Here is a 21629-nt window from a genome sequence, read left to right as displayed (position 1 = left end):
GGGAGTTGGTGATGGACAGGGAGGCCTGGCTGCTGTGATTCATGGGGTTGCAAAGAGTCGGACACGACTGAGCAACTGAACTGAACTGAACTGGAGAGTTGTATAAGTATCTCCACAATCAATTTTAGAACATTTTCAACACCACGCCCTAAAAAGAAACCCCATACCCACTAGCATCACCTCCCACTTTACCTAACCCTCCCAGCCCTCTGCAGCCACTGCTTTCTGTCTCTATGGATTTGGCTATTCTTGACATTTTACATAAAATTCATGGTCTTTTGTGATTGGCTTCTTTCATTAAGAAGCAATGTTTTAAGAATCTAATTTTTTAAGGGTTCATCTGTGTCACAATATTTCTTTATGTTTCTAAATAATATTCAATGGTATGGATATACCACATTTTGTTCATTCCTTCATCAGTTGATGAATCCCTCCGTAATCCATCAGGTACTGGTCTGACTCTTTGGGACCCCGTAGACTGTAGCCCGCCAGGGTCCTCTGTCCATGGGATTCTCTACGCAACACTGGAGTGGGTAGCCATTCCTTTCTCCAGGGGATCTTCCTAACCCAGGCATCAAACCCAGGTCTCCTGCATTGCAGGGAGATTCTTTACCATCTGAGCCACCAAGGAAGCCCCAGGGTTTGGCAGTTTTCTCCTCTTGTCTCCCTTTGACCTCTGGGTTTGGTAGTTTTCTAATGCTATCAGATTTTCTCTACAACTAACAGCTTCTTAAACTCCGGAAAGCTTCAGGCAGTGCTCTGAAAGTCACAGCCTCCGCCCTAACCCAACAGCACTTATGGAAATACCTCAGTCGTCAGTTTCCCGGAGCTCAGGACAAGTCCAGCGCCACACCCAGACTCGCGGCCCGGGCTTGAACTGAGGCGGGCCACTCAGGGACTGTTTCTGCCCGCAGAGACACGGTTCCCTATTGGCCAGCCGTGCGCTAGGTCCCGCCTTCCGGAGGTTGCAGGGCGGTCTCCTGTCTACTAACCCTGAGCGGCCGCCTCAGTGTGGGGCCACGAGGATGAGCGCGGGAAGTGGGCTTCAGTCGCTCTCAGCAGATGAGCTCCAGGAGGTACGAGAGTCTCCTTCAGCGAGGTCAGGCTAGGAGGCTGGACTAGTATGGTCGGGAGTCCCTTTGTCCCCTCATCGCGCCTAGGGGGCGGGGCCGCGCCGGTTCCACCCCGGAAGCGGAAGTGCGGGGACCGCGGGGTCCTGTCCAGTGTGCGCCTGGCTCGTACGTAAGCCGTTCCTCCCACCGGTCACATCGTGCCCTCTCTTCTTCCCGTGTCCCCTCGCCGGCCCCGCCATGCTGTCTCTAGATTTTTTGGACGATGTGCGGCGGATGAACAAGCGGCAGGTGAGGTTGGCCGCCCACCGTCCCCCTTGTACCTTCCACTGTTGCCCCGCGGACCTCTGGGCCCCTGTGAGAGGGCCTGAGCGGGTCTGACGCCTGGACTCTTCCATCTCTTTGTGGATTCTGTGTCCAGAGATAGCTTTATCCACTCGCTGTTTTAGCCCTTAACTGAGACCGGGCCTTCTCCGGGCGGAGCGGGAAGCCTGATAGTCATGTTCCATTGCCCATAATGAGGCAGGGAAGCAAGTGCAAACCGTAGGGCTCTTTGTAAGTGGGAGTTGGGGTTGCTTATTGTGTTAGACTGGGTAAGGCGGCAAACTTCAATCGCAGTGACTTCCGTTGGATTCTGGCAACTGGGTTTAGCAGTGCACTGCTTCTCTGGCTTCTGGGATGCTCGGGGAGACGATTATAGGCCCCACAAAAGCCATTCTATTTTGAGCCCGTTCGTTGTACAGCTGGGCCCCAGCGGTCTATACTGACTTCCTGGAACCACCTTCGAGTTCAGAGTTGAAACAGTTACTCTGCTTGCCCTCGAGTCCACTTTAGCAAGGTGTACCTCAGAAGATCAGTGGCACAGGGATCTTGAATCTTACATTTCCTGATTTTTGTCCTTAAACCTTACTCCGTTCTGAACTTAGAGATCATATTCCGGATAGTACTGTTGCAGTTATTTGTTGTTGCTGTTGTTTAGTCGTTTCTGTCATGTCCGACTCTTGCAACCCCATGGACAGTAGCCCGCCAGTCACCTCTGTCCATGGAGTTTCCTAGGCAAGAATACTGGAGTGGGTTGCCATTTCCTTCTCCAGGGTATCTTCCTGGATCAGAGATGGAACCCGTGTCTCCTGCATTGGCAGGCAGATTCTTTACCAGTGAGACACCTGGGAAGCCCTGTAATTATTTAGTCATTGGAAAAAGTTGCTTCTTTTTGTCTTCGGGGTCAGTAGTGTCTGAAGAGCCTAGTTTTGCTTGCCTCGGACCTTTTTACAGTATTTTGCTGTTAAGAAGGATCCTGATGTCACTATTAAAGGTATTTCTCTTGGGTGTCTATTTTGCAGTTTATAATTACCATTTAGGGAAGAAAATATGCACCCTCCCCTTACTCCCCTTCATACTCAGCTAGCTCAGTGTTACCTCCTCTCAGACGTGTTTCCTGCTTCCTCCAGTCATAATTGATCTTTCCTTTTCAAATTGCACGACGTTTATGTCTTTATAACATTTAAAATTTTCACTTGTGTTTTTTCATCCATATCTGAATTTCTAGGTGCCACAGACATTTCTCTGGAGAAATTCTTATTTGGGGCCTCTATTGTTCCCTGTGCTAGGTTCAGTGAGAAAAATGCAAAGATAAATAAGACAGACCCTGACCTTCAAGGAGCATCAATATGTAGAAAATGACTTAAGGCAGAACAGTAACTATTTTGAGCTCTTGCTATATGTGGAGTGCATTAGATACCTGTGAGGTAGGTCATTTTATGCCGATTATACAGGTGAAGAAAATGAGCAGCCTACCAGAGATTGTTAGGAGGAGATGGGAAGGATTGGATTGCATGGGGATGGGGTGAAGAAAAGTTAGAAATGAGGTTTTACCTGCACATAGTATCTGAGCAAAAAATTGATGGTGATTATAGGTACTGAGGGGTTTCCCTGGTGGCTCAGCAGTAAAGAATCTGCCTGCAATGCAGGAGACTAGGGTTCAGTCCCTGGGTTGGGAAGATCCCCTGGAGGAGGGCATGCCTACCCACTCCAGTATTCTCGCTTGGAAAATCCCATGGGCAGAGAAGCCTGATGAGCTACACAGAAGCCTGATGAGCTACACAGTCCATAGGGTTGCAAAGAGCTGAACTCCACTCAAGTGACTGAGTATGCATGCATGCATACGTACCGAGAGCTTACTAGATGAAAAGAGGGAAACTAGAAGTTTCATCAAATGTTTGATTAATTTGAGTTGTAATTATTTTTTAATAGAGGAATACTTTAATATAGTAAACTCCATCCATTTAAAGTGTATCAGTTGAGGGAATCCCCCGACAGTCCAGTGTTAGGACTCGGCATTATCAATGCTGATGGCCCAGGATCCATCCCTGGTCTGGAACTAAGATTTTAGACACTGCCTGGCAAGGCCAAAAAAAAAAAAGTATCAGTTGATAAGTTTCTACAGTTACATACATACATTACAGTCAAGATACAGAACATTTCTATCACCCACGAGATCCTTTGTAGTTCATCTCTCTAACACTTGGAAACCACTGATTTGCTTTTTGTCAGTATCAGTGTGTTTTATAGAAGTGGAACCAGAGTATGTATTCTTTTGAGCTTTGAGTTTTAATTGATTTTTAACTTGTGTGTGCCAAATCGCTTCAGTCATGTCCAACTCTCTTCATCTCTGTGAACTGTAGCCCTCCAGGCCCCGCTGTTTGTTTACTGTATGTAATTTTTTTTTCTGTCTGCTTCACAATTTTCAGAATTAAAGTGTTTCACTACCTTCATGGCATCCAATAAGCTGTTGCCAGATTCTCTCCTGTCCTCAAACTTCAGTAGATCCTATCATAAGTTAAAGCCCCAGGCCCCTTAGAATGGCATCTGCAATAAGTCCTAGTCGTTTTACAGTATGCTCTTTCTCTCTCTCTCTCGTAAACTGGGGTTTAATTTTCCTGCCCATTTCATTTCACTGTGTGTATGAACATGGTTCTGTTCATACTTTGTGTACTTAACTGTCTTGAGAACTCCCCTTGTATTATTTCTGAGTCTGTATACTGCCCTAGACTATTCAGTTAGTTCAGTCACTCAGTCATGTCCGACTCTTTGCAACCCCATGAATCGCAGCATGCCAGGCCTCCCTGTCCATCACCAACTCCTAGAGTCTACCCAAACCCATGTCCATCGAGTCGGTAATGCCATCCAGCCATCTCATCCTCTGTCGTCCCCTTCTCCTCCTGCCCCAAATCCTTCCAGCAGTAGGGTCTTTTCCAATGAGTCAACTCTTCGCATGAGGTGGCCGAAGTGTTGGAGTTTCAGCTTCAATATCAGTCCTTCCAGTGAACACTCGGGACTGATCTCCTTTAGAATGGACTGGTTGGATCTTCTTGCAGTCCAGGAACTCTCAAGAGTCTTCTCCAGCACCACAGTTCAAAAGCATCAATTCTTCGGTGCTCAGCTTTCTTTATAGTCCAACTCTCACATCCATACATGATCACTGGAAAAACCATAGCCTTGACTAGACGGACCTTTGTTGGCAAAATAATGTCTTTGCTTTTAAATATGCTATCCAGGTTGGTCATAACTTTGCTTCCAAGGAGTAAGGATCACCTAGAATATTAGGTGATCTCTAGAGCCCTTTTAACTGTTATATACTATTTTATTTGTCTTCTCCCCTTTACATTGTGGCTCTTTTACTGTAATATCAGAGCACAGCTTTTCTCAGGCTTTCCTTAATCCACAAAGCCCTGATTTGTAGTTTGCCCATTTCTGTGGTGTAAATACTTCCAACATGGCCAATTTCATGCTACGGACATGACATCACTGAATGTTGAATTAGGAAGAAACGTAGTAGGATGCAAGTATAATTTCCACTTTACAAATATAATTTAAAAAATAATCACAAGAACGTAGATAATAGTAAAATGTAATAAAGTAATTAGAAACTGATGAATTTAGATTATTTGTTAACTTTGTTTTTAAAGTAATTATACTAATTTTTATAACACTGTGTTTAACAGTTAGCTTGCAAGATTCCACAGAATTTAGCAAGTTGGTTCCATCACTCCTTTGGTTGTAGGTTAATTTCTTGATGCCCATTGAGATAGCCTTTGTGCACAGAAAAGCCTGTTTAGAATTCTTGTATTAAAAAAAAACCCTCAATTTATAACGGCTAGAATTTAAAAACTAAATCTTTTAGAGTCGGTTTTCAAATCTTAGCCCATTGAAAGTCTAGCAACTTTTTTTTTTTGGCACACCACAAGGCCCGTGGGATCTTAGTTTCCCAACCAGGTATTGAACCTGGGCACTTGGCAGTGAAATCACAGGGCCCTGACCACTGGGGACCCAGGGACTAGGTCTAGCAAATTTTAAGAATCACTTTTAAGGGCCTTTGAATATTTAGGCTAATTTGTAAACAGACATCTTAAAAACATTAAATTTGATTTATAAATTTAAAGAATTTCCTTTTTAAGAAGGTCGACTATTCAACAAACATCAGTGCATACTTACGTAATTTTTATAAACATGAAGCTTAAGTTCTCTCACATGTTTCAGCATTTGAATATAATATATAAATAGTAAGCTTTCTGATTAAAAAATAAATCTATAACAATTGTACATTTTGAATTAAAATTGCAAACTTGACCTACTTTAATAGGTCAGATTCTCTTTAAATGTTACAAAAACTTAAGATTCCAAATAGGGTATTAACACTACATAATTTCCTTTAAGCATTTCTGTTCTTAATTGTAAATTTTCCTGGAGTGAAAAGATGATTATTTGCTAAATAAGTATGTTATGCCAAATAATTGTTATATTACTTTTATCTGTAATTATCTATTTGCTGAGAATTTTTTGTTTTTGCTTTTTGCTGAAAATTCTTAGTGACCAGAAGACTTCGGCCAGCCTGATTGGATCCGTGTTTGAGCCCTGATGGACTAGTCTGACTGTCACAGAATTTCCTCTTAGTGTCTCCTTAGGTCTTTTCCTTTACTTGATTGAACTTGGCATTTCTTTGGATTTTAATTATCTGTATGTTTTCCTACCAAAATCTGAAGACTTTAAGACTTGGCACAATCCTTTCTTTTGTTGTCTTTCTTTTTTAAAAAATAATATTTTGGCCGTGCCCGTGAAGCATGTGGGATCTTTGACCAGGAGTTGAACCCCTGCCCCCTGTAGTGGGAGGGCAGAGTCTTAACCACAGGACCACAAGGGAAGTCCCTCTTTCTATATCTATCTTTTAGGATCACTTAACTCTTAATGGCTACTGTAGTGATTTCTGATTGAATTCCAGATATTTTTGGTAACTTTTTCTTTTTAATAAATTGGCCCTCTAGTGAAGCACACAGAAGCCTAGATTTTTCTTAGACTTGGACCTAATATGAGCAAGTGTACTGCAAATAGGACGTATATACAACCCCGAGGACAGATCCATTAACTTTTTTGATTATTGAAAGCTAATCTGGTCTTGTTTAGGATCGGGAAAATCTTTATCACTAGCAGAGTGTTAAATACAGAGAGTTGTCAACTGGTAAAAGATGCTCAACCACTAAAATGGATAAAAGAGGACTCTTAAGGGGTTCAAAAATAGTGTGTGCAGAAACCAGTAATTATGCCTTTTAGGATAAGGGAGTCAACAAAGAACTAGCAGAATACCTCCCTCCAAGACTTCTTTGGAGAGGGTGTGGCTGCCACAGGGACATGCAGTGACATTTGCCGGAGCAGTGAGCTGGAACTGGTCCATAGAAGCGGCCTACTGAGAGGCTGAGAAATTTGCCAGTGCGTGTGGGCAGGAGCCAGTCTGTGATGGTCTCTGAGGTGAGCACTTGCAGACCTCCTGTACTCAGATCTACTGGCTACCTGGTGAAATACAAACACTCCATGGGAAGAGAAGCCCTTCCCACTCTCTGTCGTCTTGCAGAGGCCCTGCAGTGCCTTTGTTAAGAAAAATGTACATCCTTGAGGCTGTGGGAAAAGGTGCCCTTGTTTACAGGGCTCAGCCTAGTAACACAGAAGGATGGATTTGGCACGGAAAGACAATAAATTTATAATGCCTACTCTTCCACTGTTCTTTCAGGCCAGCCACTTAAGATGATGGAGGACACATAAGACCAGTGAAATTCATGACTGTGTGCCCATGTGACTGTTGTGCTTTAATTACCTGTAAAATAAGTTTCTGGATCAGAAGCAGTGTTGTATGGAATATCACGATGAGTCATAAGGCATTCTGTAAGGTCATGGGTGGTGGTTTTGATGGAAATACTGAAGACAAGGAAGACAGACCTGTGGCTGTGGTGGTTTAATTGCTAAGTTGTGTCCAACTCTTTGTGACCCCATGAACTGTAGCCCATGAAGCTCTTCTGTCCATGGGGTTTCCCAAGCAAGAATACTGGAGTGGGTTGCCATTTCCTTCCTCAGGGGATCTTCCTGACCTGGAGATCAAACCCAGGTCTCCTGCAATGCAGGGAGATTCTTTACTGCTGAGCCACTAGGGAAGCCCTCTGTATCCAGTCTATCCTAGAAAGAAAAAAGTACTGCCCCTTCTATGATGGAAGTGATCCAGTATCAGGAATGGTGGCATTATTGGTCTTTTGCAGTTGGCAGTCTAGGCACTCATCATTGGCTAGAACCAAATTGGTCTTGGTGAGTGGAAGTCCACATTGCTAACCTTCATCTTGGCTGCTATAGCCACTTGACCATGAGTCCATTGGTTAAGGGACATGGGTGGCTAGGGAAAGAGGCTGACTGACACTGTGATATACTGCATTACAAGTTAAATTATGGTTTGAATCTAGAGAATCAATCACTTCAGTAAGAAGAAAGGAGAGGACAGCAAGAGCCAAGCCAGATTGTGGAAGGCCCTCTGTACTTAGGGGTTCGGAATTTATCCTATAGGTGATAAGAGAAGATTTTGAGAGGTGGTAAGAGAAGATTTTGAGCAGACAGCTCAGTAATTTTATTTTCACTTTATGAACAATAATTATATATTGATGGATGAATTAGAAAGATGTACTAGAGATAGAACTGTTGGATTGCTTCAGTAGTCTGGATAAGTGGAGATGAGATGTGAAGTAAGGCAGTAGTCATAGAAATCAAGTCAGTGGGTTGGATGTGAGAGATGTTGGGAAGGTAAAATTTAGAGGACTTACATGGATGGTGGGACTAACCACTAAGCTAGAGTATATGGAGGGAGGTAGAGGAAAAGGCGGAGAAGGCAATGGCACCCCACTCCAGTACTCTTGCCTGGAAAGTCCCATGGACGGAGGAGCCTGGTGGGCTGCAGTCCATGGGGTCGCTTGGAGTCGGGCACGACTGAGCCACTTTACTTTCACTTTTCACTTTCCTGCATTGGAGAAGGAAATGGCAACCCACTCCAGTGTTCTTGCCTGGAGAATCCCAGGGACAGGGGAGCCTGGTAGGCTGCCGTCTCTGGGGTCGCACAGAGTCGGACATGACTGAAGCAACTTAGCAGCAGCAGCAGAGGAAAAGCTCTGTACGTGTTGAATTTAAAGTGTCTATGTAACACCTAGGTGATTTTCAGTAAATAACTGGATATACTTACCAATCGGATAGAATTGGTCTGGTCTGGAGAAGAGATTTGGGTGATATATGCTGATATGTGATGATTGAATCTATGAATAGACAAGACTGCAGAGTGGGAAGAGAAGAGGGCAAAGGTTGGACTCCTAGAACACTTGTATTTAATGGGATGTCAGAGAAGAGGTCAGGTTCTGAGGTTGGGGACACAGAAACCAAGGGATCAGGGAGTGAGAAAAAGTTAATCAAGTGCCAAGTGTCCCAGAAAAACAAGGTAGTTAAAATAAGATCATGGACTCCCTCCTCCTGGTTTTTAATGAATAGTTTAAATAGTTAATGTATTTACATTGTTCTCCCCCACCCCCACAAAAAGTGAAAGTCACTTTTTCCTATAGTCTTGCCAGCATTGTGTTTTCAGACTTTTAGATTTTTTTTCATTCTAATAAATGAAAAGTGGTATATCAGGACAGCTTACTTGCATTTTGCTCATTATGAGTTGGTTGAGCATATTTTCATGTGATTTTGGAGTTTATATTTCATTTTCCGTGAGCTAGCAGTTCATAACACTTGCCTATTTTCCTTTTGGATCATTGTTATTGATTCCTAGGATCTCTTTATAGGATGATCAGTCTTTCGTTTTATATATACATCATAAATATTTTCTCCCAGTTTGTCATTTGTCTTTTGATTTAGCTTATAGTATAATTTGCCATGCATAGTTTGGTGATTTGCTCTTTATATTGTTTTTTTTTTTTTTGAAATAAAACATTTTTAATCTGAAAGTACAGTATCTTGAAAAGCACAGTAGGACAGGACAACAGGGGCTGGCATCAAGTGAACAGGCAAGAGTTACTGACTAGAGAGGAGGGGGAGGTGGGAGATGGTAGAGCTGAAGGGGCATCAGCAACAGGAGACAGGGCAAGCTGCGATTTCATACCTGCAGTTAATGGTACAGGTTCTGGTTCCTTGCTGGATTCAATTCTGTCTACCTTCTTGAAAGAACAATCCAGTAATGTCTGAGTGGTGGCTCTTTTTTTCTCATCATAGACGCCACAGTAGCACTGGATTACATTCTGAATGGCTGCTGCAGCCTTCATGTTCCATCCTACATTCGGGTCCTGTGCCTCAAAATCTAACAGTGCCTCATCAAACAGAGCTAACTTACGTGATTAGGGGAAAACACATGCTTACGTCTTCGAACGTTCACAACTTGAAGGTTCATATATAGAGATTTACAGTAGAATGAACTGAGTGAAGTCGCTCAGTCATGTCCAGCTCTTTGGGACCCCAGGGACTGTAGCCTACCAGGCTCCTCTGTCCATGGGATTTTCCAGGCAATAGTACTGGAGTGGATTGCCATTTCCTTCTCCATCTTTATATTGTTTTGGGTAGTCAGATTTACCATTTTTTCTTCATGGCTCCTGGATTTCAGGTCAATTTTAAAAATTTCCCTTACTCCAGGGCTTTTGTACTTTTTTTTTTTTTGGTGTGGACCATTTTTAAAATCTTTATTGAATTTTTTGCAGTATTGCTGTTTTATTTTTTGGCCACAAGACATACAGGATCTTAGCTCCCCGAACAGGGATCGAACCCGTACCCACTGTGTTGGAAGGTGGTTAACCACTGTGTTAACCCCTTGTATTAACTACTGGACCTTCAGGGAAGTCCTGGCCTTTCCTACTTTGCTTTCTTCTGTTACTTTTGTAAATATGTGCCTTAGAAAAAAAAACAACACTTTATTGGCATATAATGTATAAAATTCACCCATTTTAAGTGTATAGTTCATGGGTTTTAGTAAATTTATAGGGTTGTGCACCTATCACCACAATCCATTTTTAGGATATTTTCATCATCCCAAAAGATCCTTTGTGTCCTTTTAGTCGATGCCTGTTTCCACTCCCAGCCCCAGATATCCACTAATCTACTTTGAATCTCTATGATTTACCTTTACTAGATATTTTATTATTTTATTTAATTTTTTATGAACAATTGGCTTTTAGTAAATCAAAGCAGACATTTTATATAATGGAATCCTGTAAAATTCAACAAAATCCTTTTGTAGCTGGTTGTTTTCATGTCACATAATTTTGTAAAATTGTGGTGAAATACACTTAACAAAATTTTCTGTCCTAACCATTTTTTACTTTATTTATTTTTTTAAATTGAAATGTAGTCGATTAACAATGTTGTATTCGTTGCAGGTGTATAGCAAAAAGATTCAGTTACACGTATATATATATCTTCTTTTTCAGAGTCAAATTGGTTTGTTTTTCTTTACTATTTTTCTGTTTTCTATTTCACTTATTTATACTCCTAATTTTAGTATTTCTTTGCTGTGAGTTACTTTGGATTTCATTTGAGTTTTCCTAGTGTTTTAAGTTGGAAGCTTAATTTGGGAAATCTACAAATATTTGAAAATTAAACAGTGTATTTCTAAATAACTCATGGGTCAAAGGAGAATCACAGGGAAATTACAAAATATTTTGAACTGAATATAAACCAAAACACAACTTATAATTTGAGACCTTTCTGTTTTTCTTAACATAGGATTTACTGCTATAAAATTCCCTCTACATACAATCAGTGCATCCCACAGATTTTGAAATGTTGTATTTTTATTCTCTTTTGATTTCTTCTACCATGGGTGATTTTAGAAGTATCTTATTTGATTTCTAAACATTTGGGGCAGTTTTTCAGGTATCTTTCTGTTACTGATTTCTACTTTTATGCCATTGTGATTGGAGAATATTCTTTGCATAATTCAAATTCCTTTCTATTTATTGAGACTTGTTTTGTGGTCTTGAATGTGGTCTGTCTTTCTGAACGGTCTGTGTGTATTTAAAAGGAATGCGTATCTGCTCTTGTTGGACAGAAGGTTCTGTAAATATCAGTTAGGTCAAATTGGTTGGTAGTGTTGTTCAAATCTTTTCTATGCTTATTGATTTTTTTTATCTTCTTGCTGTATCAGTTATTGAGAGGGGATATTGACATTTTGGACTATAACTGTGAGTTTGTCTATTTCTTTTCCATTATGTTTTATCACAAGATATTGAATATAGTTCCCTGTGCTATACATTAGGACCTGGTTGTTTATCCATTCTGAATGTAATGGTTTGCATCTACCAAACCCCAACTTCCGGTCCATCCCTCCCTCTCCCTCTGCCTCTTGGGGGAGAGTGTGTTCTTTATGTCTGAGTCAGTTTGTGTTTTAAATAGGCTCATTTGTGGCACATTTTAGATTCCACATATAAGTGGTATCATTTGATATTTGTCTTTCTCTTTCTGACTTACTTCACTTGGTATGATAATCTCTAGCTGCATCTTGAAATAGTTTTTTATTACTATGACTTTAGTTTCACTAAACTTTTCTTTTGTGATGTCTAATCTGCTGTTATTCCATTTTGTGTGGTTATCAGGCAAGATTGGGCACATGCAAGGTGGTATGCCCATAGCCAGCCTGTGTGGTTTTAATTTCAGACATTTTCTATTTCATCTCTAGAGGTTTGAGTTGGGTCTTGGATATAGTTTCCATCATCCAGGTTTCTAATGTGCTCAGTCTTTCCCCTACCATCTTCTTTGTTTTTAATTCTGGCTGAGCCACACAGCTTGTGGGATCTTAGTTCCCCAACCAGGGATTGAACCTGGGCTGCAGCAATGAAAGTGCTGAGTCCTAACCATTGGACCACCAGGGAATTCCCGATTCAAGAACTTTTTAAAACGGCTTTGTTAGGCAAGTCCACAGCAGCCTTTAGTCCAAGGTTAATTTTTCACCACAACTAAACAGTAACTTTTGAGTATGCTATCCAAAGCCCACGTGTTATGAACATTTCTACTCTGGCCAGTGGAAACAAATTATTCCTGCCCCATATGAACTTTCAGAATTGTTCCATTGCTCCTTTTAGATGGTTCTTTAGATGAGTCACTTCCCTCAGATGCATGTGCTAATCCTTGCTGCTCATCACTCAGCTGAAGACTTGAGAAGAGAGGCTGCATAGATCTTTGTATAGTTCTCATTTCTGCAATGCCTCACAGTCAAAGCTGCCTTCCTCTCCCCAGACTCCCAGTTCCTTGTCATCAAGTCAGGAGCCTTGTAGGCTCTGGCTACATTTCCATTTTGCCCCGTGGCCTGGAAACCATCCAGTCTGCAAGTTGGGGCAATTATAGGGCTCATCTTGTTTCTCCTTTCATAGTCCTATGCTACCTGGACACAGTCACATGTCCAGTGTCTGAAAATCTTTGTTCATAAATTTTATCTAGTGTTTTAATTATTTTACGCAGCAAGGTAAATTTGATCCCTTTTTCTCCAGCTTGGCCTGAATAACATGTTTGTTTGTTTGTTTTTTAACTTTTTAATTTTGTATTGGGGTATAGGTGATTAACAAACAATGTCGTGATAGTTTCAAGTGGATGGCAAAGGGACTCAGCCATAAATATGCATGTATCCATTCTCCCCTAAGCTCCCCTCCTATCCAGGCTGCCCCATAACATTAAGTAGAGTAAATAGCACATTTTTGAGATTTATCTACGTTGTGTATTTCAATAATTTATTCATTTCTATTCCTGAGTAGTTTTCCGTCATTTGGAAATAATGTTGTAATTTTATTTATTCACCTGTCGATGGACATTTGGGTTTGTTTTTTTTTTTTCCAATTTGAGCTATTATGAATGAAACTACTATACAAGTGTTGATGTGGATATGTTTACATTTGTCAGGTTTTAAAGAAATTTAATGGATTTTTTTAAAATGAAAGTCGTCTTTGTCGTTTAGACAAATCAGGAATTTTTGTTATTGTTGTTATCATTTAAGACCCTCACTGGGACTATCAGTAACTTTGCATATTGGACCGTAAGAAGTGTCCATTCTGCATACGCTTCAGTTTTTCAGTGCCATAAGTTTTACTTGTAGCTGCTCTCAGTGTATCTGCTTCTAACACCTAGTTTCTAACTGCTACTTCTATGAATTAGAAACCAGGGGAATTGTGATTATGAATTAATAAGTCTCTTAAGTTTGAGGTCTTAGAGTAAGTGGCCTCTAAAGCCAGCTGCTCTTCTCTGGCTCTCAGACGGGTTTTTGCTTCCATGGCCATGCTTGTCTCCCCTTGAGAGTACTAGAAGTCTGACTCCTATGAAAATACTCTATCTGTTGAACCTCAAGTATCTCTTCTGAGAACAGGAAATATAATGCTGTGTAACTAATAAGTGCAAGTGTCTAACTTCCAGATTTGTTGCTGTTTAGTCACTAAGTCGTTTCTGGGTCTTTTGCAACCCCATGGACTGTACCCCCTAGGCTCCTTTGTCCATGAGATTTCCCAGGCAAGAATACTAGAGGGGGTTGCGATTCCTTTCTCTAAGGGGTCTTCCTGACTCAGGACTTGAACCTGCATATCCTGCATTGACAGGTGGATTCTTTACCACTGAGCCACCAGGGAAGCCCCAGCTTCCATATTAGAACTTGTTAAATGATAAAATTTAAACTTACTATCAGCTTTATTTTGCTGAATTTTCTGTTGTAGGTTTTTCTCAAATTCTTGTTATTTATTACTTACTGTGTATTTTAAATTATGTAGATTATTCTAGTCATAGAACTTTTGGGGGAAGTCTCTACACACTACTTCCTAAAACTGCAAAAGAAAAATAGCATACATAAATCCTTATGCCATAGCTACCAAGAGATGTTACATAGAGCTTTGACTGGTTTTTAATAACATTCTTTACCTTTGAACACTGAAGAACGTAATGTTCCAGCCATTTCTTAGAAAAAATAATGGGGCTATTCAGTTCTGTGATTGTTACCCTGCATATGTCACATGCCCTGTTAATAATAGCCTGCTGTGGCCAAATGGTATGAGAGGATTAGGTAGCTGCCATCTTACTTCTGTCAGTTCCCAAAATACTGCTTTCTCTACATTCATTCTGTACATTCATTAGCATTCAGATACAGTGGGAAGAAAGCAGGGGCTTTCGAGTAAAGATTTTTGTCATGGAAAAGGGGCGAAGAGAGTGAAAAATACGGTACTTTCAAACTTTTGCTCAGGTAGGATATTTGTTTTCGCAGATGGTGTGCTTCTGTCTAGGCTTTGACAGTCACACACTGACTCAGAGGTGTACAAGCAGGCATCTTTTAAGGACCATTTATAGTTGTACATAGTGAGAGACTCAGCCTCTTTCTCTACTGTTGAGGTTGCTCTCGATGATTGGATACATGTCACAACAATGATTGTGTAGTGAAAATAGGATTACATGTCTGAGGAAAAAGAGAAGAGTAATTATAGTGACCTCCTTGCAGGGACAGAGAAAATCAAGATTTTTTAAATCTTTCATTTTTCTTTTAAAGAACAGCTACTTTAGGGACTTCTGTCATAGCCTAGTGGTTAAGAATCTGCCCTCAGTGGCAGGGGGCACAGGGTCCATCCCTGGGTGGGGAACTAAGATCCCACACGCTACAGGGTGCAGCCAAAAAAAAAAAAAAAACCCAACCAGTTATCTTATTAGCTATCCCACACCTGTTCTGACAATGCTGCATCTGTGCCCTTCTGAAAACAGAAAGCTTTTCCTCAGCAAAACAGATTTGAACTGACTGACATGTAGCTATTTTTAGCTTTATTTATTTCAGTATGTTTTTTATGTTTTGCTGCAGAAATATTAATAGGCTTGATTATAGGATATTGCCTGCTCGGAGTGTTATGTACTATATGGTATGTTCGGGTATTACCTTTTCAAAATCTGGCCAATTCTGAATTATGAAGCCTTTCTGACCCCCAAGGGTTTTAAATAAGGAATCATGAAACTATGTTTTGTAGTTTTTATAGAATCCCACAGCCCTTCCTTCAGTGACTCTGGATTGGGGCCCTTAATCTTTTGCCCTAACCAGTAGTGTATATAGGTGACTTTCTTAGCATGGGAGGTTTGGAAAATAGAGCTTCTAGCTGAATTCCTAACTACCGATCCACAAGCTGACCACAGTCACTTCTTAAAAGCTAGTTTGTCTATCCTTAGCCTCTTTGACTCTACTTCCTTAAATCTGTCTTTGGAATAAAAAGACTATTTTTTGTCTTTTCAAAAAATAATGTAAAACAAGAGGTTTGGCTTTGACAAAGTCATTTCCTCTCTCTGAGACTAAGTTTCCTCCCCTATAAAATGAGGGTTCAGGTTAAATGTCATTGAATAGCCTGTAATTATCAAGGGCTATGTATTGCAGAAAAGTAAGTCCTAGAGGAGTTTCGAAGCACAGGTACATTGCTGTTGGCTGGTATGTGCTGTGAATGTGATGGAATTTAAGCTGAATGGTTGTGAAGCCCAAATGAACTAATTTATGTGAAAAGTTCTGAAAATGATGTTGTCATATGAATGTAATGTGTTTTAGCAAACAAAGCAGAGCAGGATTCTTTGGGTGGGTTGAGGGGCTATACTGGGATGTGCTGATGGGGAAATTATTACACAGTTTGAAAGGCAGTCTCTGGGACTTCCCTGGGGTTCAGTGGCTAAGTCTCTGCGCTCCCAGTATAGGGGACCTGGGTTCAATCCCTGGTCAAGGAACTAGGGATCGCACATGCCACAACTAAGACCCAGTGCAGCCAAAAAAATAAATAAAAATTTAAAAGAAGTCTCTGAACTTCAGGTGCCCTAATAGTACTACTTGAAACTTTAAGACTGATACTACTCTCAGTTGCTTTCCTCGGTCGGGCTAACTGTGGATCTGATGTCTTCTCTTGTTCTTACAGCTCTATTATCAAGTCCTAAATTTTGGAATGATTGTCTCCTCAGCACTAATGATCTGGAAGGGGTTAATGGTCATAACTGGAAGCGAAAGTCCGATTGTAGTGGTGCTCAGGTAACAAATTTTTCTTTTCAAGGCATGGGGTTGCATGGCATAACTTGGGAGAGAAACTGAGATGTTGAATAACAGATATATCAGTCCTTTAGACATTACTGTTTCCCAGAAGAGGGCCTGGAAGAAAATTTGTTTTTCTTTCTCAGTTGTGAGAAATTCTCAACTTTGTCAGGAGCTTTCCATTCAGATCCCAAAGGGCTCATGACTTTTCCATGAAATGTTTACCATATGAGCTTTATTTTTGGCACATTTGTTAAGAAAATGTTTCAGTATAGTTTATTTTCCCGAAATCCTTCTGTCTTCTTATGTTTTTTTACTTTAGTCTATCAGGGCTGATGGTGGTTTAGTCGCTCAGTCGTGTCCGACTCTTTGTGACCCCATGGACTGTAGCCTGCCAGGCTCCTCTGTCCACGGGATTTTCCAGGCAAGAATACTGGAGTGAGTTGCCATTTTCTTCTCCAATCAAGGCTGATACTTAGTTGTTAATTTACAAGATCATATATCATCTTCATAAATTAAGACTTCTTCTGCAGCATGTTCTCAGTGTCAGTACAGAAGCCTCACTAATTATTTCCATGTTTCATGCTGACCTTTAAATATCACTTCTAAATAGACTTCAGGAATTTTGAATATATTAATGCCATCTCTTAAAGTGACAAATAGTACTGATTTTTCCTTCCCTATCCTTGTACTCATATGCTTAATAATTTTAAAAACTTAATTTAGTAACTCATTTTTGGAGAATTAACACTTGGTTATTTAATTGAATCATTATAATTTAGTCTTATTTGAATCTTAATTATGTATACTGTCTCAGGTATTTTCTGGGGATAATAGAGTATAAATATAAAATGGATTGAATCATTAACATTACCTAGAGTCTAGATAATAGTACATTAGTCTTAACAAGAAGAATTTGACTCTGTCTTACTAGGCTATACTTCCAGCAGTAAATGGTTAGAAGCACTGGGTCTCCAGTGTCTTCCTCCTCCCTTACTAATACTCATATGCACACCCTCGGTCTGTCTTTATTACTAATCAAATGCAGTTGTGATTTTAAAGATCCAGTGAAATGTCTGGATTTTATTATCTGGGAAAGAACTTAATGTATTGTTCTAGGAGTATGGAGACTTGGGTCTTTAGCTCTTTCATTGTCTTTCGTACAACCTTGGGCAAGTCTCTTACAGACTGAATCATAGCTTTCTCATCTATAAAATGAAGGCTAGACTGAGATGTTCCAGGTCTAAAATTGTGTGGCCCTAAGTTCCTGGACAGTTTTGAATTCAGTGAGTGTTTAAACACTAATGGAAGGAGAAGCTCCACTAATTGTCACTGTGGGGAAAAGCTGTAGAGGGAAGGCCCAGGGAGGCTTCTTTTGGAGATTCTTCTGGGATTATTTCAGACTGAGTATCATTCAGTGGAGTTGCTTAAGGACAGTCTAATTACCTTTAAACTGGAATGATGGAGTGAATAGGGGATTGTACTAAACACCTGCTCCACACTTGGGTGGTCCTGAAAATATCAGCTGGGATTTTAAAGGGATGTTTGGATAAGTTTTTGGTAGCTAGGTTATTCATATATTAAGCTTTTCTGATTGTCAACATGGAATAAAAAAAAATAAAAAGAGACCAGGTCAAGAGAGCATCTGGTCAAGACTGGTGGGAGTAGTCATTAGAGAATAGGTAACTTACGTGGTTTTATGAAACTTCAAGGAATATAATTTTTACCTAGATCCAAGTGTACCTCCAAGGACTCAGGCCATCTGAAAATCCACTTTTAGGACTTCAGTGAAACTATTGGGAATAAAGACAGATACTTATTATTTATTTTATTTACTGAAGTTTCAGGGAACATTCAAAACTGATTTTTTTCCCCCTTTGTGACACTGAAGTCAGTTTTATTTTTATTTATACATAATTATGTTTATGCTGCATGGCCTTCAAGATCTTAGTTCCCTGACGGAGGACTGAGCCTAGGCCCCTACCGTGGGAGAGTCCTGACCATGGACCTCCAGGAAATTCCCCAGTTTAATTTATATAAATTATATATGACCTCTTACAAAGTTGATTGATGATGTATTATATTTAAATGTATAGTTTGATCAGATAATAAATAGTAAGTCTACTAATTATTTAATTTTTTAAAAGTTTCTTTAATAATCCTTTTCACCACATGCTTTTTATCTGTTTTGAATTGCCATCTATATCTGGATTCTTAAACCTTTTTTTTTCCTCATCCAACTTTATCCCCTGAATCTCCACTCTTGTTTTCATCCTACGCTAACATCTCTACCTAGATGTTGACCAGGCACTTGAAGCTCCACCAATAAAAGTGAAATTCATCTTCTTTTCCCCCAAACCTGTTCTTCTTCCTCCTAGTTCTGTGACTGTCACGACCCACCGTCTGCTCAGTTGCCAGTGTTGAAAACCCAGGAGTCATTCTTGTTCCCCCTTCTGTTGTAATCCAATTGACCATCACATTTGTTGCTTTCCCTCCCTCTATTCTGCCCTTTTAGAGCTGTCCTCCCTGCTGTTGTTCTGTTTCAGGCCCTCATCATTTCCTGCTTGGGCTATTATAATGACCTTTAAAAAAAATGCTTTTATAATAAAAATTTAAAAACACTTAATATATTTTCATTATATGAAATTTTGAAAACAAAAAATCTAGATGAAACTAAGTCACCTATAGTTCTGGGATATAATCACTATTAACATTTTAGTCTCTTTTTCAAAATGTATATTATTTCTTACATAATTGAGGTAACTCTACATGCATTCTTTTTTCAGTCTTTTCCCCTTATCATTTTCCAGTGTGCATGTTTTAATAACACTTAATAATTGCCTAGTATTCAGTTGTAGATAATACCCTAGACAAGAGGTCTCCCAATTTAGCTTCTCATCTTTTGCATCTATTCATGAATCCGATAAATATTTGAATGTCTTCTGTAAACTCTGTAGCTTCTGAAGTGATTTTTTTTTTAAGTGCAAATGTGATCATGATAACTCCCTGCTTAAAGTTCTAGAGTATCTCAGAGGCAATTTAGCACAGTGAGAGTAGACTCCCTTGGTTTAATTCCCTCTTTTATAATTTCTTTTTTTTACTAATAACTCTAGGCCAGTCTAAGCCTCAGTCTCCTTATCTATAAAGTTAGGATAATTATAGTACCTACATCGTAGTTTGAAATAAAGAAACACCACTTAGAATTAGCACTTTGCATATAAGTGCTCGATAAAGCTGAGTCATTGAACCAGACAACTCAACTTTTATCTGTTTTATTTGTATAATTTTCAAGCAAGATTTTATTTGAACCAAGGATGTCACTGATTTTTTTTAAAAAATCAACCAAAATAAAAACTTGAAAATTTCATGTCTAGAATACCTTTTATAATGTTTTCACCAAACACGTGTTTCATCTTTTGTCTGAATACTTTCCTAGAAAGGGAATTGATTGCCCCATGAGGAAGCTTAACAGAAGTTTTAAGAATAAACATTGTGCTGAAAAATCCATATTTCTAGTGAGCCCCCAAATTTGCTCGTGTTTGAATCACCTGGGATCTTTACAGAATATCGGTTTGATGCCTACTTCTCATCCTCAGACATTCTGATTTAAGTGGTTTGAGACATGACCTGGGCATGGGGATTATTGAGTTTCTCAGATGATTCTTATGTACAACAGAGTTTGGGAGCCACTGCTATACTCCCTTATATATACAGAGGACCAGAGTCTTCAAACAGAAGTGTTTGAACCTTGTCATTGGTCTTGTGTTGAATTTTATTCCTTGTCTATCCATTTTTTCCTTATTAAACTTATTGAAAATTAAAGTTTGAGTTTCTGAAATACTGATGCACTATTTCATTATAGAAAGAAAAGTTTCATCAAGTAGTGCAAATATCTTAGGACCGTTGAAGGACTTGGTATAAGGTAGAACAGGTGAAAGGTAAGAAGACACTCTAGAAGTTTGTAACCACTAAGTACCATGAAATTGAATTTCTTTGCTCGTTTTTGAAATTCTTAGGCAAAAATCTCTGCTTTTGTCCTTGGTTTTCTTTCTTGTTTCTTTTTTTAAAATAAATCAGTTGATAGCACAAGCCTTATCTCTGTAGCTGACTGTCCTTGACTTGATGAGCTGTTTTTCCTTCTTGTTGGATTGAAACCATAAGGTCATCTTGCTCTGTATCTTTATAAATGGCAGAAGAAGATGATCTGGTTCTCATTTGAATATTTGAATATCTTTAGTGTTTTCAGATGGAGAATAAGGGCAGGGATTATAAAGTTCATTCTTTTATATTCTGTTTTGAAATTTTAAAAGGTTAAGGAATTAGTAACATTGCCCTTTTCAAAATTTAAGCTCTTTTGAATAGTAATGGTTGAAATGAAACTAGTTAACTAAAGGAAACCTTTAGTATAACTAATTAGTATAAAGAAACCTTTTTTGGGGGACAGTACACATGTATGTTGATACATTTGTTAAGGTATTAAGTATATTACAAAGGTGATAACTTTTGTTGAATATCTAACTTTGAAAATAAATTTAATCTCAGACACTCTTTTGTTGTTATATTCTGTTTTCCCTCCCAGTGGCAGCATGGAACCTGCATTTCATAGAGGAGATCTTCTCTTTCTAACAAATCGAGTTGAAGATCCCATACGAGTGGGAGAAATTGTTGTTTTTAGGATAGAAGGAAGAGAGATTCCTATAGTTCACCGAGTCTTGAAGATTCATGAAAAGTATGTGCAAACTATATCTTCTCTATTTTAAAATATGTTTATGTTTTAGCTTTTGCAGTATTTCATTTTGATAGCCCAAAGATTTAAGAAAGGGTGGGGAACTCCTAGGTCCTTCTTCCAGTCCATTTTTATGAGCTTCTTTTGGTGACATTTGGAAAACTAAATACTTATTAACTCATCTGTTTCCCTGAGGGCTTTTCTGAAGATTTTTCTTGGATCTCTTCTACTTCCCAGCCAGATCAGTGACCCTGTATATCATCCCAGAAAAAACAACACATAAAGATTGATCCCAAACAAGGATCTTTTTATATAATGGATGAGGTAGCCCTAATCTTTCAAAAGTAAACCTCTAAGGCAATCTCACAGACATTTTAAGAATAAATTTGTCAACTTTTTCAAAATTCCAAAGAAAACTTTTGAAATCTGAAATTATTTATTCTTGTAAATGTAGACTTGGATTTTAGAATTGAAAAGAACA

At 39.4% G+C, this 21629-nt stretch overlaps 1 protein-coding gene and 1 non-coding gene across 2 annotated transcripts in view; one reads left to right on the top strand and one right to left on the bottom strand.

Annotated features, from left to right (window-relative positions):
• Positions 1-1251: 1251 nt before the first annotated feature.
• The window catches only part of SEC11A (SEC11 homolog A, signal peptidase complex subunit), a 32781-nt gene continuing 12403 nt past the window's right edge, over positions 1252-21629 (top strand). Inside the window, exons 1-3 of the mRNA XM_068991059.1 lie at positions 1252-1361; positions 16313-16422; positions 21002-21151. Of these exons, the coding sequence (XP_068847160.1) occupies positions 1311-1361; positions 16313-16422; positions 21002-21151 (311 nt within the window). The 5' untranslated portion in view covers positions 1252-1310. The remainder of the gene's footprint in view (positions 1362-16312; positions 16423-21001; positions 21152-21629) is intronic.
• TRNAE-UUC (transfer RNA glutamic acid (anticodon UUC)) lies at positions 12212-12283 on the bottom strand. The gene has a single exon. It is a non-coding gene; the product is annotated as a tRNA-Glu (tRNA).

The sequence above is a fragment of the Capricornis sumatraensis genome, chromosome 19, assembly GCF_032405125.1.
Source record: "Capricornis sumatraensis isolate serow.1 chromosome 19, serow.2, whole genome shotgun sequence".
NCBI lineage: Eukaryota > Metazoa > Chordata > Mammalia > Artiodactyla > Bovidae > Capricornis > Capricornis sumatraensis.
The sequence above is the reverse complement of the archived record's forward strand: the minus strand, read 5'-3'. Positions and strand labels throughout refer to the sequence as shown.